General features: G+C 43.0%; 1 protein-coding gene across 3 annotated transcripts in view; it reads left to right on the forward strand.

Moving 5' to 3' along the window:
- IL15RA (interleukin 15 receptor subunit alpha) overlaps positions 1-17,438 on the forward strand; it is a 125,692-nt gene that overhangs the window by 83,128 nt on the left and 25,126 nt on the right. For 2 of the 3 annotated variants that reach the window (XM_075342600.1, XM_075342601.1), the window contains 3 exons: positions 5,276-5,470; positions 8,048-8,107; positions 9,941-10,150. In XM_075342600.1, coding sequence (XP_075198715.1) covers positions 5,276-5,470; positions 8,048-8,107; positions 9,941-10,150 — 465 coding nt within the window. The remainder of the gene's footprint in view (positions 1-5,275; positions 5,471-8,047; positions 8,108-9,940; positions 10,151-17,438) is intronic. The other variant, XM_075342602.1, reaches the window with a different exon arrangement.

Raw genomic sequence — 17,438 nt, forward strand, 5'->3', positions numbered from 1 at the left:
ATGTACAGTTCATCCGTGTATAAAATAATTCCTGTAAATATTTGTGCGCTATCTACAGTGGGTGCGGCAAGTATTCAGACCCCTTTAAATTTTTTACTCTTTGTTTCATTAGTAAATTTAAAAAAGTTATTTTTTTTTCCATTAATGTACACTCTGCACCCCATCATGACAGAAAAAAACAGAAATGTTGACGTTTTTGCAAATTTATTAAACAAGAAAAACTAAAATATCACATGGTCATAAGAATTCAGACCCTTTGCTCAGTATTGCGTAGAAACATCCTTTTGAACTAGTACAGCCATGAGTCTTCTTGGGAATGATGCAACAAGTTTTTCACCCCTGGATTTGGGGATCCTCTGCCATTCTTCCTTGCAGATCCTCTCCAGTTCCGTCAGGTTGGATGGTGACGGTTGGTGGACAGCCATTTTCAGGTCTCTCCAGAGATGCTCAATTGGGTTTAGGTCAGGGCTCTGGCTGTGACACTCAAGAATGGTCACAGAGTTGTTCTGAAGTCACTCCTTTGTTATTTTAGCTGTATGTTTAGGGTCATTTTCTTGTTGGAAGGTGAACCATCAGAAAAGTCTGAGGTCCAGAGCACTCTGGAAGAGGTTTTCTTCCAAGATATCTCTGTAGTTGGCCCCATTCATCTTTCCTTCAATGTCGTCCTGTCCTTGCAGCTGAAAAACACCCCCATAACATGATGCTGCCACCAACATGTCTCACTGTTGGGATTGTGCAGGTGATGAGTAGTGATGAGCGAGTACTAAAAAGCTCGGGTGCTCGAAGCTCGGGCCGAGCCTCCCAAGATACTCGTGTACTCGGCCCGAGCACCGAGCCCAATGTTATCCTATGGGAGACCCGAGTATTTTTGTGAAATGACCCCCCGGCAGCATGTAGAAACCCTAAAAATGTCACAAAAGTCTCAGAAGAGTGATCAAATGACATGGCATCAGCATGGGGAAGACCCCTTGAAGCATTTATCACTCAAAAGTCACAGATGTGAACAATTTTGTCCGAGTTTTACGCCATTTTTACGGACTCACCAGAAAACCTTCCAAAATGACACCAAAATGAATTTTCATGGCGGAAATGTTAAGGGCACATACCCAATAGTGAGATAGAGCTGGTGTATGTTACTTTTTGAGATTAATACATGAAAGATTTTACATGAAAACCTTGTGTGGCACTCCGATGTCCAAAACGCACGTTTTGTGCTTTTTACTAGCGATGTCGGTCATTTTTTTTTTTTATTCTATCTCCCTCAGTCCGTCGGTCTGTCTCTCTCTGTCTTGTCTGTCCCCCTCTCACAGTCTGTCGGTCAGTTCCCCCCCTCTCTCTTACTTACCGTTCCCCGATCACTGCCGCGGCGCTGCACAGCTGTTCAAACTCCGGTGGCTTTTCCTCTTTTGAAAAAGCCGGCCGCTCATTAATCATTCTCCTATTCCCTGCTTTCCTACTTTTCGGCGCCTATGATTGGTTGCAGTGAGACACGCTCCCACACTGAGTGACAGCTGTCTCACTGCAACCAATCACAGCAGCCGGTGTGTGTATACTGTGCAGTGAAATAAATAATTAAATAATTAAAAAAAACGGCGTGCGGTCCCCCCAATTTTAATACCAGCCAGATAAAGCCATACGGCTGAAGGCTGGTATTCTCAGGATGGGGAGCTCCACGTTATGGGGAGCCCCCCACCCTAACAATATCAGCCAACAGCCGCCCAGAATTGCCGCATACATTAGATGCGACAGTTCTGGGGCTGTACCCGGCTCTTCCCGATTTACCCTGGTGCGTTGGCAAATCGGGGTAATAAGGAGTTAATGGCAGCCCATAGCTGCCACTAAATCCTAGATTAATCATGTCAGGTGTCTCCCCGAGATTCCTTCCATGATTAATCTGTAAATTACAGTTAAAAAACACACACACCCGAAAAATCCTTTATTAGAAATAAAAAACACTAACAAAGTCCCTCATTACCAATTTATTAACCCCGACAAACCCTCCATGTCCGGCGTACTCCACAGTCCTCCAGCGTCGCGTCCAGCTCTGCTGCATGGAAGTGACAGGAGCTGCAGAATACACCGCCGCTCCGGTCACCTCCACGCAGCTAATGAGATGAGTATAGCGATCAGCTGAGCTGTCACTGAGGTTACCTGGATCCAGCGGTGGATGCAGCGGTGGCCGCGGGTAACCTCAGTGACAGCTCAGCTGATCGCGCTACTCACCGCCGCTCCAGTCAGCTCCATGCACCAACTGAGGTGAGTATAGCGATCAGCTGCTGTCACTGAGGTTAATCGCGGCCACCGCTGGATCCAGCAGTGGCCGGGAGTTACCTGACTGACAGCAGCTGATCGCGCTATTCCCTTCATTAGCTGCGTGGAGGTGACCGGCGGCTTTTACTATTTTGAAAAAGCCGGCCGCTCATTAAACAATCTCCTATTCCCTGCTTTCCCCGCCCACCGGTGCCTATGATTGGTTGCAGTGAGACACGCCCCCACGCTGAGTGACAGGTGTCACACTGCACCCAATCACAGCAGCCGGTGGGCGTGTCTATACTGTGCAGTAAAATAAATTAATAAATAATTAAAAAAAAACGGCGTGCGGTCCCCCCCCATTTTAATGCCAGCCAGATAAAGCCATACGGCTGAAGGCTGGTATTCTCAGGATGGGGAGCTCCACGTTATGGGGAGCCCCCCAGCCTAACAATATCAGTCAGCAGCCGCCCAGAATTGCCGCATACATTATATGCGACAGTTCTGGGGCTGTACCCGGCTCTTCCCGATTTGCCCTGGTGCTTTGGCAAATCGGGGTAATAAGGAGTTAATGGCAGCCCATAGCTGCCACTAAATCCTAGATTAATCATGTCAGGCGTCTATGAGACACCCTCCATGATTAATCTGTAAATTACAGTAAATAAACACACACACCCGAAAAATCCTTTATTAGAAATAAAAAACACACACATATACCCTGGTTCACCACTTTAATCAGCCCCAAAAAGCCCTCCTTGTCCGGCGTAATCCAGGATGCTCCAGCGTCGCGTCCAGCTCTGCTGCATGGAAGTGACAGGAGCTGCAGAAGACACCGCCGCTCCGGTCACTTCCACGCAGCAAATGAGGTGAGTAGCGCGATCAGCTGAGCTGTCACTGAGGTTACCCGCCGTCACTGGATCCAGTGACAGCGGGTAACCTCAGTGACAGCTCAGCTGATCGCACGGCTGTCTTCATTAGCTGCGTGGAGGTGACCGGAGCGGCGGTGTCTTCTGCAGCTCCTGTCACTTCCATGCAGCAGAGCTGGACGCGACGCCGGAGTCCGTGGAGTACGCCGGACATGGAGGGTTTGTCGGGGTTAATAAATTGGTAATGAGGGACTTTGTTAGTGTTTTTTATTTCTAATAAAGGATTTTTCGGGTGTGTGTGTTTTTTAACTGTAATTTACAGATTAATCATGGAAGGAATCTCGGGGAGACGCCTGACATGATTAATCTAGGATTTAGTGGCAGCTATGGGCTGCCATTAACTCCTTATTACCCCGATTTGCCAACGCACTAGGGTAAATCGGGAAGAGCCGGGTACAGCCCCAGAACTGTCGCATATAATGTATGCGGCAATTCTGGGCAGCTGCTGACTGATATTGTTAGGGTGGGGGGCTCCCCATAACGTGGAGCTCCCCATCCTGAGAATACCAGCCTTCAGCTGTATGGCTTTATCTGGCTGGTATTAAAATTGGGGGGAACCGCACGCCGTTTTTTTTAATTATTTATTTATTTATTTTACTGCACAGTATAGACACGCCCACCGGCTGCTGTGATTGGGTGCAGTGTGACACCTGTCACTCAGCGTGGGGGCGTGTCTCACTGCAACCAATCATAGGCGCCTGTGGGCGTGGAAAGCAGGGAATATGAGATGGCTGTGTACAGAGCACAGCGCGCCGGCCGGTATAAAGGCTCGGTCACGCTGTGCAGGCCGGCCAATCACTGCAATTCCACAACTAACAGGGCTGTGGCATTGCAGTGGTCTGCCAGCCAATCCCTGCATGAGGGCTGGCTCTCAAAAGAGCGCCAACATGCAGGGATGAAGACCACGAGTAAAGCACGAGTATTGCAAAATTACTCGGTACCCGCCGAGTAGCCCGAGTACAGTGATACTCGTGCGAGTACCGAGTAGTAACAAGCATACTCGCTCATCACTAGTGATGAGCAGTGCCTGGTTTTCTCCACACATACCACTTAGAACTATCACCAAAAAGTTCTATCTTCATCTCATCAGACCAGAGAATCTTATTTCTCATAATCTGGGAGTCCTTCGTGTAGTTTTTTTTTTGCAATCTCTATGCGGGCTTTCATATGTCTTGCACTGAGGAGAGGCTTCTGTCAGGCCACTCTGCCATAAAGGCCCGACTGGTGGAGGGCTGCAGTGATAGTTGACTTTATGGAACTTTCTCCCTACTGCATCTCTGGAGCTCAGCCACAGTGATCTTGGGGTTCTTCTTTACCTCTCTCACCAAGGCTCTTCTCCCACAATTGCTCAGTTTGGCTGGCCGGCCAGGTCTAGGAAGAGTTCTGGTGGTCCCAAACGTCTTCCATTTAAGGATTATAGAGGCCTCTGTGTTCTTAGGAACCTTGAGTACTGCTGAAATTCTTTTGTAACCTTGGCCAGATCTGTGCCTTGCCACAATTCTGTCTATGAGCTTTTTGGGCAGTTCCTTTGACCTCATGATTCTTATTTATTCCGACATGCACTGTGAGCTGTGAGGTCTTATATAGACAGGTGTGTGCCTTTCCAAGTCAAGTCCTATCAGTTTAATTTAACACAGCTGGACTCCAGTGAAGGAGTAGAACCATCTCAAGGAGGATCACAAGGAAATGGACAGCATGTGACTTAAATATGAGTGTCTGAGCAAACGGTCTGAATACTTATGACCATGTGATATTTAAGTTTTTCTTGTTTAATAAATTTGAAAAAATGTCTACATTTCTGGGTTGTTTTTTCTGTCAAGATGGGTTGCAGAGTGTACATTAATGAGAAAAAAATGAACATTTTTTGAATTTACCAAATGGCTGCAATGAAACAAAGAGTTAAAAATTTAAAGGGGTCTGAATATTTTCTATACCCACTTTATATGAGGTATGTTTTTTATATGGACAGTACTTGGAAACATGTTCACATGACCATATTCAAGCCAAGCCAGTAAAAAATTGTGCTTGTCCGAACAGAGACTGTTGTGTTGTCTTTGTGTACGTCTAAACATATATAATTTCTATTACTCACCAATTAGTCTGCAGTGACCCAAAGACAGTGAAGAACACTAAGATGAACAAATATTCAGGAAACTATAAGGAGAAGAGTCACTTAAGGTATATATGTGAAGATGGCTACAAGCGTCAAGCTGGTACTTCAAATCTTGCCATTTGTCTTCATGATGCTAAAACTAATAAAACATCCTGGAAATATAGCAACATCTCCTGCATTAGTAAGTACTGCTCACGATTTAGAAAAATATGCTCTTCTTGTAGAGTTTTTGTAATATTATATATACTACATATAGATAAGACCCATTGTAAGTTTTTGTTCTGTGCCTATTTAGAGCTACTGTATATGCAAATAGCCTCTTCAGAAGGAAGAGTACTTGATTTCTGGTGCCACTTATTGGCTGTAGCAACCCTAAAAGTCAATATCAACCATTTAAGGAGCCTTTCCACATGACCCAGGAGAAGAAGTTAAAAAAGAAACCCTATTTTCAGACAAATGATTTACGCTGCTGCCCCTCCTCAGTGCAAAGCAGGAGATCTAATTTGACTAGATGAGACCTCTGACAGGGCTGTGGTGGCAAACTCTTCTCCTTGTGGAGAGTGACATGCCAGTTTAAGGAGACTTTTAGGCCATGCAATTCTCCTCTGGGAAATTAAATATTCAAATAGTCTCTTCAGAACGTAAAACCCTGAAACACGTGTCTGCCAATGGAGTTTTTGGTTTGGCTTCTTATTCTAAGTCATGTGACAAGGCTTGTTAAAGTGGTCAATATTGACTTTTAGGATTGCTACATCGAGTAGGTGGTGCCAGAGATCAAGTCTTGTTCCTTTTGAAGAGGCTATTTGCATATTTAATTTCCCAGAAGAGTATTGCATGGCCTATAATTCTCCTTAAACTGGCATGTCGCTCTCGACAAGGAGAAACATTTCCCTCTACAGCCCCAGTCAGAGGCCTCTCATCTAGTCAAATCAGATTTCCTGCTTTGCACTGAGGAGGGGCAGCACTGTAAAACATGTGTCTACAAATGGAGTTTCTTTTTTAGCTTCCTTTTCAGAGGAGCATTACATGGTCTATAAGTCTCCTTACACTGGCATGTCACTCCCCACAAGGAACTTTCCTCCTTAGAAACCCAGTCAGAGGCCTCTCACCTAGCCAAATCAGATATCCTGCTTTGCAATGAGGAGAGGCAATGTACTAAAGCAAGTTCCTGCAAATGGAGTTTCTGGTTTGGCTTCTTATCCTAAGTCATGTGCCAAGACTCGTTAAAGGGTTGATATTGACTTTTAAGATTGTTACATCCAGTAGCTGGTGCCAGAGATCAAGTCGCGTTCCTTCCTGGGAGGCTATTTGCATATTTAATTTCCCAGAAGAGTATTGCATGGCATATAAGTCTCTTTACACCGGCATGTGAGGTATGCCACTCTCCACGAGGAGAAACATTCACCTTAGATCGCTATTTAGAGCTACGCTTTTTTTTCCCCATGTCCATTGACACATTTTATTTGTCTGTTCCATTTTATGAAATAGACAAAAGAAACTCATGTGCAAAAGTGAACAAGTGCATCATTTATGCATGGAAGTGGAGGGGACCCATTGATTGTTAGTGGTTTGGCTGTCTTCTAGTTTGTGACAGATTTTTAGAACAGAAATAGAAAAAATCCAGAATAGTAGAACTTTTTCTTCCATTTTAAAAAATGGAATACAGCTGGATCTTACAATAATCAATGGGGTCCGTTTGCTTGTTTACATAACTGATATTAATTACAGCAAAGATAGGGCTGCAGTTGTACATCACCCAGGCCAAAAACTAGTACTCTAGCAGGATACAGCTAAGCCCCCACTAAGTGGAGGCATCACAGGTGCAGGAGAGGCAAATCACACACACACTTCCAGAAAATGGAGGGGGCGATTGCTGGATGATAAAACTGCTCACCGATGGCTTGCATAGAGCGCTGTTCACACATGCAGATGCACAGTCACAAACCCGCAGCCTTTTAGGTGACGCCCATACTATTAGATCAGGCGGGCTGCCAAGCCGTACCCCACTGTGTATCATACAGGGACAGGAACTCTAATATGCAAGGCCTAACAAGAAGAGAAGAGGGTTGTAGGCTTCCGTATTCTGGCCATAATACCAACTAAAACCTCATTTTTTTTGTACAGGATACACCCAGGCCCCTTTCTGTTAGGCCTTGCTTATTAGAGTTCCTGTCCCTGTATGGTGCAAAGATGGAGTACGGCTTGGCAGCCCGCCTGATCTAATAGTATGGGTGTCACCTAATAGGCTGCGGGCTTGTGACTGTGTATCTGCATGTGTGAACAGCACTCTATGCAAGCCATCAGTGTGCAGTTTTATCATCCAACAATCACCAGCTCCATTTTTTGGAAGTGTCTGTGTGATTTGCTCCTCCTGCACCTGTGATGCCTCCACTTAGTGGGGTTTGGCTGTATCCTACTAGAGTACTAGTTTTTGGCCTGGGCGATGTACAACTGCAGCCCATCTTTGCTGTAAGTAATGCTTAATTTTTGGAAGATATTTATTCCTCTTTTTGTTGCTATTTTTTTACATAACTGATAGAGCAGATCCCTGCCTGCACATGAATTCCATTTGTTTCAAACATTTCATTTGCCTGTTCCATTTTAAACAGACATGTGAACTAAGCCTTAATGGTGGCAGATGCCGAGCTTCAGATCTGTTCAAAAGTGGTGCAATGAAGGGATAAATGAAAGAAAACCTGAAATGTTCACATTGCCGTGATTCTATCTTAACCAACTGTCATTTTATTAATTTATCTAGGGGACCCTCTATTTCCTATTACTACACCAAGCAGTACGATATCTTCATTAACTACTTCAGGTAAAAACTCTCCTATTCTGCAAAGAAATATATATTTAACTGATTATCTTATAGTCATATTAATTATGCTAAAATGTCTAAAAACGTCTGTACACAAAGGCTACGTTCACACAAGCATAAAAAAAATTGTTAACATTTTTGTCCCAGAGGTCCGATCAACACTGATCAACAATTTAACACCGGACAACCCCGCTAAACCTGAATTCTAGGGTGCTTTACATGCTGCGACATCTCTAGCGTTTGCTAGCGATGTCGAACGCGATAGCACCCGCCCCCGTCGTACGTGCGATATGTGGTGATCGCTGCCGTAGCGAACATTATCGCTACGGGAGCAACACACACACATACCTTGTCAGCGACGTTGCTGTGACTGCCGAACAATCCCTCCTTCAAGGGAGAGTTGCGTTCGGCGTCATAGCGACGTCACTGCGGCGTCACTAAGCGGCCGGCCAATAGAAGCGGAGGGGCGGAGATGAGCAGGACGTAACATTCCGCCTACCTCCTTGCTTCCGCATTGCCAGTGGACGCAGGTAAGGAGATGTTCGGCGTTCCTGCGGCGTCACACATAGCGATGTGTGATGCTGCAGGAACGAGGAACAACATCGCTAGTGCCCAAACAACAATATTTTGTTTTAGAACGACCTCTCCAAAACCAACGATTTTTACCACTTTTGGGATCGTTGAAAGTCGCTCGTACGTGTCACATGCTGCGATGTCGCTAACGGCGCTGGATGTGCGTCACAAACACCGTGACCCCGACGATATATTGTTAGCGATGTCGCAGCGTGTAAAGCACCCTTAACTGCCGCCACAACCTTTTTGAGAACAAACTATACAGATCTTTAGGTTTTACTGTCATTTTATGTTATATATCATATTTTTCGGACTATAAGATGCACCGGACCATAAGACGCACCCTGGTTTTAGAGGAGGAAAATAGGAAATAACATTTTAAGCAAAAAATGTGGTCATGACACACTGTTATGGGGCGAGGATCTGCTCCTGACACTGTTATGGGAGTAATGTCCCCAAATTCTCTAACTAAGGTACCCCATCCTAGTAACGATCCTCCTGCCTTATATATGATCCCCATGCTTGTATATATGTACCCCATCCTGGTATTTATTCCCATCCTGCTATATACCGCCATCATGGTATATCTTTCCATCCTGCTACATAGCGCCATCGTGGTATAGCCTCCATCCTGCTACATAGCGCCATCCTGGTATATGCCCTTATCCTGCTATATACTGCCATCCTGCTATATACTGCCATCCTGCTATATATCCCCATCCATCTATATACCCCCATCCATCCTGCTATATACCCCCATCCATCCTGTTATATAACCCACATCCATCCTGCTATATACCCCCATCCATCCTGATATATACCTCCATCCATCATCATGCTATATACCACCATTCTGCTATATACCCCATCCATCCTGCTATGTACCCCCATCCATCCTGCTATATACTCGCAACCATCCTGCTATATACCCCCATCCATCCTGCTATATACCCCCATCCATCCTGATATATACCTCCATCCATCCTGATATATACCCCCATCCATCCTGCTGTATACCCCCATCCATCCTGCTTTATACACCAATCCATCCAACATTTGGAGGAATAAAGTGTGTCTTATAGTCCAAAAAATACGGTACTATTCCTGCAAAAATAAATTTCATTGAATTCTACAGCAAATTGCAGGCAAAACCTTTTTATATCTGCAATTTATGAGACCTCGTTGTTTAACACTGAACTGGAACCAACTGATCAGATGTTTGAAAACTCTTTTATTCATAATGTGAAACATTTTCTCTAGTATCAAGTGCAAGTCATGTTTCAACTTCATCATCCACAACAGTAGAAAGATTTACAACAATATTATCCACTACAACAGTCAAGATCCTTGAGACACCGCATTCTACACAGGGAAAAGTTACACAAACATCCCAAATACCTACAAGTACCCACATGATCAGTCTTTCCACTGTGAATTATCACACTGCACCGGGAAGAACACTATCTACAGGTTAGTCTATAAAATACTGCCTATAAGTTTCTGGATGCATCTGGTGAATCTAAATATATTTCATATTATATAACTATGTACAGTGGGGGAAAAAAGTATTTAATCAGCTACTAATTGTGCAAGTTCTCCTACTTAAAAAGATGAGAGAGGCCAGTAATTGACCACATGGTCTAAACCAGAACTATGAGAGACAAAATGAGCAAACAAATACAGAAAATCACTGTGTCTGATTTGGCAAGATTTTTTTGCAAATTATGGTGGAAAATAAGTATATAGTAATCTAAAAACATGCAAGATTTCTGGCTCTCACAGATCTGTAACTTCTTCATTAAAAGGCTCCTCGGTCCTCCACTCATTACTTGTAGTAATAGCACCTGTTTGAACTTGTTTTTAGTATAAAAGCCATCTGTCCACAAACTCAAACAGTCACTCTCCAAACTCCACTATGGTGAAAACCAAAGAGTTGTCGAGAGACACCAGAAACAAAATTGTAGCCATGCACCAGGCTGGGAAAACTGCAATAGGCAAGCAGCTTGGTGTGATGAAATCAACTGTGGGAGCAATAATAAGAAAATGGAAGACATGCAAGACCACTGATAATCTCCCTCGATCTGGGGCTCCACGCAAGATCTCACCCGGTAGGGTCAAAATAATCACAAGAACAGTGGGCAACAATCCCAGAACCACACGGCTGACCTAGTGAATGACATGCATAGAGCTGGGACCACTGTAACAAAGGCTATCATCAGTAACACACTACGCCACCAGGGATTCAGATCCTGCAGTGCCAGATATGTTCCCCTGCTTAAACCAGAACATGTTTGGGCCCGTCTGAAGTTTCCTAAAGAGCATTTGAAATATCCAGAAGAGTATTGGCAGAATGTCATATGGTCTGATGAAACCACAGTATATTTGTTTGGTAGAAACACAACTCGTCGTGTTTGTAGGAGTCAGAATGCTGAGTTGCATCCAAAGAACACCATACCTACTGTGAAGAATGGTGGTGGCAACATCATGCTTTAGGCTGTTTCTCTGCAAAGAGACTAGGACGACTGATCTGTATACATGAAAGAATGAATGGGGCCATGTATCGTGAAATTTTCAGTGCAAAACTCCTTCCATCAGCAAGGGCATTGAAGATGAAACGTGGCTGCATCTTTCAGCTTGATAATGATCCCATAACACACTGCCAGGACAATGAAGCAGTGGCTTCTTAAGAAGCATATGAAGGTCCTCGAGTGGCCTAGCCAGTCTCCAGATCTCAACCCCATTGAAAACCTTTGGAGGAAATTGAAAGTCTTTGTTGCCCAGCGACACGCCCAAAACATCACTGCTCTAGAGGAGATTTGCATGGAGGAATGGGCCAACATACCACCAACCTCCGTCATTGCCAACAAAGGATATATCACAAAATATTGAGATGAACTTTTGTTATTGACCAAATACTTATTTTCCACCATAATTTGCAAAACAAATCTTGACAAATCAGACAAGGTGATTTTCAGGATTTGTTTTCTCATTTTGTCTCTCATAGTTGTGGTCTACCTATGGTGTCAATTACAGGCCTTGCTCATCTTTTTAAGTGGGAGAACTTGCACAATTGGTGGCTGACTAAACACCTTTTTTACCCACTGTATAATCATGTACAATTAAAGGGCCAAGTTCAATTAATTATTTTTAAAATAAAAAGTAAGACGATTTTCTACTATATCTTGTACAAGTTTCTACTACTATATGACACTTCATTTTTTCTACTTAGCATATGAAAACATGTCCTGGTTATTTGATGAACACACATGGCTGGAGAGCTGAATAAAACAACTTTTTTTTATTTACTTTCATCTCTGTTATAAATCTATTAGCTAGTAAAGTTTAGATTCTAATTTCTGTTAAAGCTAAGTGGGTGTTATCAGAGATTCTTTTTTGAGAGTGTTTACTTTTTCCCCTGTGTGACATGTTTGTAATGACAAACTCCTCTGTACTCCCTTTCCCCCCACACTGACTGCCATGAGATGAAAGCTGTAGGTGTTTGTAATTACACACTGCTCTTTTCTACTCTGCAAAGTTGGTTCAGAGATCATGGAGTAGAACAAGGCTGTGTGGCGTTATATGTCTCCAACAGAGAAAGCTTGTTCTAAGCTCTTCAGGGGACAAGTTATTTGTTTCCCTCCAACTCCTGCTTTTATTGGTTAATGTCATACATAGGAAAAAGTACAAACTCCTAGAGAAGAACTAGCATAAAATAGAATCTAAATTTTGTGCACTAATATCTACGCAACATGGATGAGAAATTACAAAATGTAAAATATGTCTTATTCAGCTATGCAGCCAGTATTCCATGATGTAGCCAGTTTATCATACTAAAACCATTGAAAGATCCTCTTTAACCCCTTTCTTCTTCAGTCAATTTTCATTTTTGTTTTCACTTTTCCCCTTTCTTCCAAGAACCATAACTTTTTTATTTTTTAGACCACTTAGACATATGAGTGCTAGTTTTTATGCAGTAACAGTTGTAGTTTTAAATGGCACTATTCATTTTTCCATGTAATGTAGTGGAAAATAGGAAAAAACGGGGGTAAATTGCAAGAAAAAAATCAATTCTGAAATAGATTTTGGGCTTTGCTTTTACAGTGCTCACTGCGTGGTAAACATGACCTGGCATCAGACTCTCCAGGTCAGTAAGATTACGGAGATTCCAAACTTGTCTATTTTTTTTTATTACTTTAGTGATGAAAAGATTTGAACATTAAAAAAAAAATTGGGGGGATTTATGTTGAAATTTCCAAGACCTGTAAGGTTTTTATTTTTTGTCCGATAGAGCTGTGTGAGGGCTTGTTTTTTGCGGGGAGAACAGGTGTTTTTATTCATACCAAATTCAGATAGATAAGATGCTTTGATCACTTTTTATTTCAGTTTTATTTAGCAATGGAGGCCAAAACCCCCTCAGTTTTTCCGTTTGTTTTTGTTTTAAGTTTCTGTTAGCAGTGTTTACTGATCGGATTGATTCATTTTACATTTTGATAGATTTGACTTATCAATATAGGGATACTACAAATGTGTATTTTTTTATACTTTTATTTTTAAGAGAGAAGACGGGTGATTCAAATTTTACTGTTATTTTATTGTTTTTTATAATTTTTCAAACCTTTTTTTGCTTATATTTGTTAGTCCCCTCATGGATTGCATCTGTGATCACTTGATCGCCTACACTATATACAGGAAAACTTCAGTATTTCGGTATATACTAAAAATCTTTACCAGATGCCCGGCTATAGCAAATCATCAATGCTCCGCAAACATGTTGTGGTCTGATGGTCTTGTGGATTAACATTAACAGTGGCAGTTAACAGGTTAATAGTCATGGATGGAGGTACTCCCTACCCCAATCTGTGGAAAGAAGATCCTGGCTGAGTATCAAACACGTTATCTGATGAGTATGCGGTGGGCTCAGACACCGTCCTGCACCCGACTTGCATCATACACGTACAGCAGATTTTGGGAAGAAGTGAAAGAATTACTCAACTTTTTAAATTATCCAGGCATTGGAAAGTAATTATTTTTTGTAATATCCTATGTTTCCCCTAAAAATAAGACAGGGTCTTATATTACGTTTTAATGTCTAGGGGTCAATATACTAGTATGGTATGTTTCTGTTTCATCTGTTTCACCTTCAGAAAGACCAAACACAGAGTAAAACAGCCTTGGCTCACATCCCAAACTCTATTTCTTCAGCGATGCTCCAGGAGTGCCGAACGCCTATGGAGGAAAACCCGCACACCAGAAAACTTCATCCACTACAAGTTCATGTTAAGGACCTACAACTCTTCCCTTCAGCTCGCCAAACAGACCTACTACACCACCCTTATTTCCTCACTAGCCAACAATCCAAAAAAGCTCTTTGACACCTTTCACTCCCTCCTCAGTCCCAAAATACAGACCCCTATCACAGTATATTAGATGCAACAGAATACAGGACTTAATAACCATATTAAAGAGTCACTATGACCAAAGTCACCATACCAAGTATACAAAGAAAAACTGACCTAGTCAATGATATATAACCATTATTAATAAAGGCAAATACCCAAAAGTTTTGCAAAAGTACAAAAATATTTATTTAATTTTATTTGTGACCGCAACACAAAGAGACATACACAGAAACGTGATTTAAAATCAACACAACAGGGCGGTGTGATACAGATGGAGACTCACTTATATGTGATATAATTACATAAGGTATATGATATATATAGATATGAGCTCTCAGAACAAGTAAATAGCTGCTTTAGAAAATTTCAAATAATTAATTTACAAATAGAAAAATGTATAAGATGACCTGCAATGAATAGAGGGTTTAACTACAATGCCATGACTTAACAATATCTACCAGCGGACATATAGACAATCATGTAATGATATTAACGTTCAAGGTAAAATACCCATTTACACATGATGCTACAATCGGTCAAATAATATACACAAATATGTATCATGATATAAGGATAACCCGCCGGATCAGAAGTGCCAGGTGGAAAATTATAAGGCAAAGTAAATTGCTGTAAGGCAAAAACTGATCCAACGAGATATAAGATTCAGTGCAGGAACTGAAAAACCTTATGTGCAGGAACTGAAAAACCTTATGTTTGTGGCAGCAAATGATTAAGCAGCAGCAGTGCCATTAATGCTGAGATCATATAAAGCTAATATAATGGCAAAACAATGGCCCTCAGCACTGCTGCTGCCGCTGGCCGATAACCTATGACGCGCGTTTTGCAAGAGCTTCGTCACAGACCTTCATTCTGATGACCTGGCCACGTATTTCACAGAGAAAATAGAAAACATCCGCCGAGAGATCAGCTCCCAGCCACCAAGCGTTGTGAATCCCATCCCTCCCCACATCCCATCCAGCTCACTTTCCACATTTGACCCAGTCACAGAGGAGGAAGTGTCCAGGCTCCTATCCTCTTCTCGTCCTACCACTTGCCCTACTGATCCCTTCCCCTCACCTCTACTCCAGTCCCTCTCTCCGGTTGTCACCACTCACCTAACTAAAATCTTCAATCTCTCTCTCTCTTCTGGTATCTTCTCTTCCTCCCTCAAACACTTTATCATTACTCCATTATTAAAAAAAACCTTCTCTTGATCCATCCTGCACAAGCAACTACAGACCAGTCTCCAATCTCCCCTTCATCTCCAAACTCTTGGAGCGCCTGGTCTACTCTCGCCTCACCCGCTACCTGTCCACTCACTCTCTTCTAGATCCTTTACAGTATTATGAGACAATTTCTCAAAGATTGAGCCATAAGGTAAATACTCCGCCAGCACACTTGCGCTGGCGGAGTATATGCACCACTCGTAGTAGCGTACAAAAAAGGAGAACAATCGAGTGTATATGCAAATAGAAATTTTTATTATCAAAAAGGACAAACGCAAGACAGCAATAAAGAGAAAGTTAAAAACAACTACCACTGAATCAAGGGGGGCATACACTGTGATACAATTGTACAATATAATTGTTGTCAATAGCCATAGGAGAGGTGAACATGTGAAGGTACTATATTAAACCACCAAAATAGGTGTAGTATGGTAATGGAATCTACTGTTCACAATCTCTACTAGTCGTGGGAGAGGCATATGGTTAAGGCAATAAAGGAATGGTAAAAATTAGCCGTAGAGGAGAGGGGTGCTGGCTATAGTATGGTCCTCTAGTCGTGGGAGAGAGAGGTAATGAAGGTATAATGAGGAATAACCAACATGCCGGGGTAGGTGGATAGTATCAGTACCCTGTTCAACTGACAATTGCAATGTATAAAATAATGAAGTCCAACCATAACCCAGGTATGTAGAGGATCATATAACCAGTTTCTGACCAGGGGCTGTCAGTTACCAAAAATTACTTAGGCAAGTGCCAAAAAAGTTCCTTAGCAAGCATATTGCCAATGGTAACAATTAGCCGTGGAGGAGAGGAGTACTGGCTATGATGTGATCCTCTAGTCGAGGGAGAGAGAGGAAATGGAGATATAATGAGAAATAACCAACACGCCGGGGTAAGTGGAAGATATCAGTGCTCTGTTCAACTGACAATTGCAGTGTATACAATAATAAAGTCCAACCATACCCAGGCATGTAGATGACCATATAAGCAGTTTCTGACCAAGGGCTATCAGTTACCAAACATTACTTAGGCAAGTGCCAAAAAAAAGTTCTTTAGCAGACATAATGCCACAAAATATAAGGTGCAAGTGCATACCAATAAAAGATGTCAAATGTCAAGGAAAAAGGACATAGTGAAAGCCGCATGCCCACAAAGAGAACCAGCCATTGACGTCAAATATATAAAATCACATAATGCACATACCCAGGAAAGGAAGGGATCACCACCAGTGACAGTCTGGCTTCCGCCCTTTACACTCAACAGAAACTGCCCTTGTCAAAGTGACCAATGACCTTTTGACAGCAAAACGTAATGGTGACCACTCTCTGCTTATCCTTCTTGACCTCTCTGCCGCCTTCGACATTGTTGACCACCATCTCCTTCTCTCTATGCTCCAGTCTATCGGCCTAAAGGACACTGTTCTTTCCTGGTTCTCTTCCTATCTTTCTGTCCGTTCGTTCAGTGTATCATTTGCTGGCTCCACATCTTCTCTTCCTCTCACTGTTGGAGTCCCTCAAGGTTCAGTCCTTGGCCCTCTTCTTTTCTCCCTCTACACTGCCCCAGAGAATTTTAAGGCAACGTCTCACTAAGCGACATCGCTAGTGACATCGCTGCTGAGTCACGTTTTTTGTGACGCAACAGCGATCTTGCTAGCGATGTCGTTGTGTGTGACATCCAGCAATGACCTGGCCCCTGCTGTGAGGTCGCCGGTCGTTGCTGAATGTCCTGGACCCTTTTTTGGACGTTGCTCTCCCGCTGTGAAACACACATCGCTGTGTTTGACAGCGGGAGCCAACGATCTGAATGTGCAGGGACCAGGGAGCCGGCTTCTGGCAGCCTGCGGTAAGCTGGTAACCAAGGTACATATCGGGTATCCAAGCAAGGCGCTTTGCTTAGTAACCCGATGTGTACCATGGTTACGTGTGCAGGGAGCTGGCTTCTGGCAGCTGCGGACGCAGGTAACCAAGGTACATATCGGGTATCCAAGCAAAGCGCTTTGCTTAGTAACCCGATGTGTACCATGGTTACGAAGCACAGCGTCATTACACAGGTCGCTGGTGGCTGATCTCTGATCGCTGTGGAGATCTGCCTGATTGACAGCTCACCAGCAACCATGTAGCGATGCACCAATGA

The sequence above is a fragment of the Anomaloglossus baeobatrachus genome, chromosome 4 (genome assembly GCF_048569485.1).
Source record: "Anomaloglossus baeobatrachus isolate aAnoBae1 chromosome 4, aAnoBae1.hap1, whole genome shotgun sequence".
Lineage (NCBI taxonomy): Eukaryota > Metazoa > Chordata > Amphibia > Anura > Aromobatidae > Anomaloglossus > Anomaloglossus baeobatrachus.